At 49.0% G+C, this 1,564-nt stretch overlaps 1 protein-coding gene across 1 annotated transcript in view; it reads left to right on the top strand.

Moving 5' to 3' along the window:
* The window catches only part of LOC106812912 (lissencephaly-1 homolog), a 49,049-nt gene extending 48,279 nt beyond the window's left edge, over positions 1-770 (top strand). Inside the window, 1 exon segment of the mRNA XM_014816922.1 lies at positions 340-770. Coding sequence (XP_014672408.1) covers positions 340-413 — 74 coding nt within the window. The 3' untranslated portion in view covers positions 414-770.
* Positions 771-1,564: the final 794 nt, after the last annotated feature.

The following is a 1,564-nucleotide window of genomic DNA, read 5'->3' as shown; positions in this document are numbered from 1 at the left end:
GGGGGTGGGATACTCGATGCTGAGCGCACCCTCCCGCACGTTACCGTGGCGCGTTGGGTGCTATGCGCATCGTAGATCGATTATTTCTGGCAGGTTGATGTTGATGTCAGTGTCCGATCGCGTGGCGTGGCGCTTGTCATCTGCCAGATACAGAAACACGTTCATATTCTCTCTTTCTATCTATATCTATATCTATCTATATCTATATCTATATCTATCTCTATATCTCACTATCTCTATCTCTCTCGTGATCTTTTGAATGTCATATAAATACGAAAAGTGTCTGTGTATGTGGATGCTGCTGCAGCGATCTGATAGTAGCCATTGCTTTCTCTTCAGATTTCCACAGGAACTCGCCGTATGTGATAACAGGCAGCGTCGATCAGAGCGTCAAGGTATGGGAGTGCCGTTAGTGCCACCTGCTGGGTGGAATAGGCAACAGCGGACGGACAAGCAAGTCGCACTTCGGCGCTCGTTCGTTTTAGTCGAGCGTTCGAGCAACAATCTTTGGCGCGTAACATATTCCCCGCTTTCCCCGAGCAGTGTAGACTTTCCGTCATCGTGAGGTGCCGAGATCGCGCGTGCGCCTGCGCCGCAAAACTCTCTGTCCTTCTCCTCCGTGTGTCGCGGGCTGTTTCTCCGACGATTCCGCAGCTTGGTCGCTTACCCGCAGAGTAAAAACTCGTGGGCGATGTGCCCTGTGCGAGGTTGAAAATCTACTCGTGGTGCACACACACACACACCGTGCGTTGTACGTACGTGTGGTTTGTGCACACACCATGTGGGGTATGCTTGTCATCATGTGTGGTATGTGCCACACATGCCGTTGGTATGTGCACATCAATAGTTTGTGCGAGTAACACACTAAGTGTGTGGTTGTGCCATCATTGTGTGGTATGTGTAACATGAGCTGTGTGGTGACTACACACATTATCGTGTGAGTATGTACACCATGTGTGGTATTGCGCCACCCATGTGCTGGTATACACACACCAGTGTGGGGTATCGTGCAGCGCCATGTTGTAATACACACCGATGTGGTGTATTACCACACACCATGTGTGGTTCTAAACACAGTCATGCCATGCGTAGGGTTGCCACATCATGTGTGGTATACACACACCATGTGTGGTATACACACACCATGTGTGGTATACACACATCATGCGTGGTATACACACACCATGTGTGGTATACACACACCATGTGTGGTATGCACACCATGCGTGGTATGTGCACACCATGCGTGGTATGTGCACACTATGTGTGGTATGTGCACACCATGTGTGGTATACACACAACATGCGTGCGGTATGTGCCACACCATGCGTGGTAGTGTGGGCCACACCACCACTAGTGTGGTATACACACAACATGTATGAGACTAAAAGAGCTATCATATTCTATAGTGTGCGCACCACCATGCGACAGATTGCTTAGTAAATTTCATCTTAGGCAAGCCTCGTCTATAAATATTTATTAGGGTGCAAAACTTGTATAGTTTTCGATTGTGCTTGCTTCTTTCTCCCTTGTGCGGGGATCCCATAACTCTGTGTGCACGTCA

This window comes from Priapulus caudatus, unplaced genomic scaffold (assembly GCF_000485595.1).
Source record: "Priapulus caudatus unplaced genomic scaffold, Priapulus_caudatus-5.0.1 Scaffold699, whole genome shotgun sequence".
NCBI lineage: Eukaryota > Metazoa > Priapulida > Priapulimorpha > Priapulimorphida > Priapulidae > Priapulus > Priapulus caudatus.
Note: the sequence above shows the minus strand (reverse complement) of the source record. Positions and strands in the feature narration are given on the sequence as shown.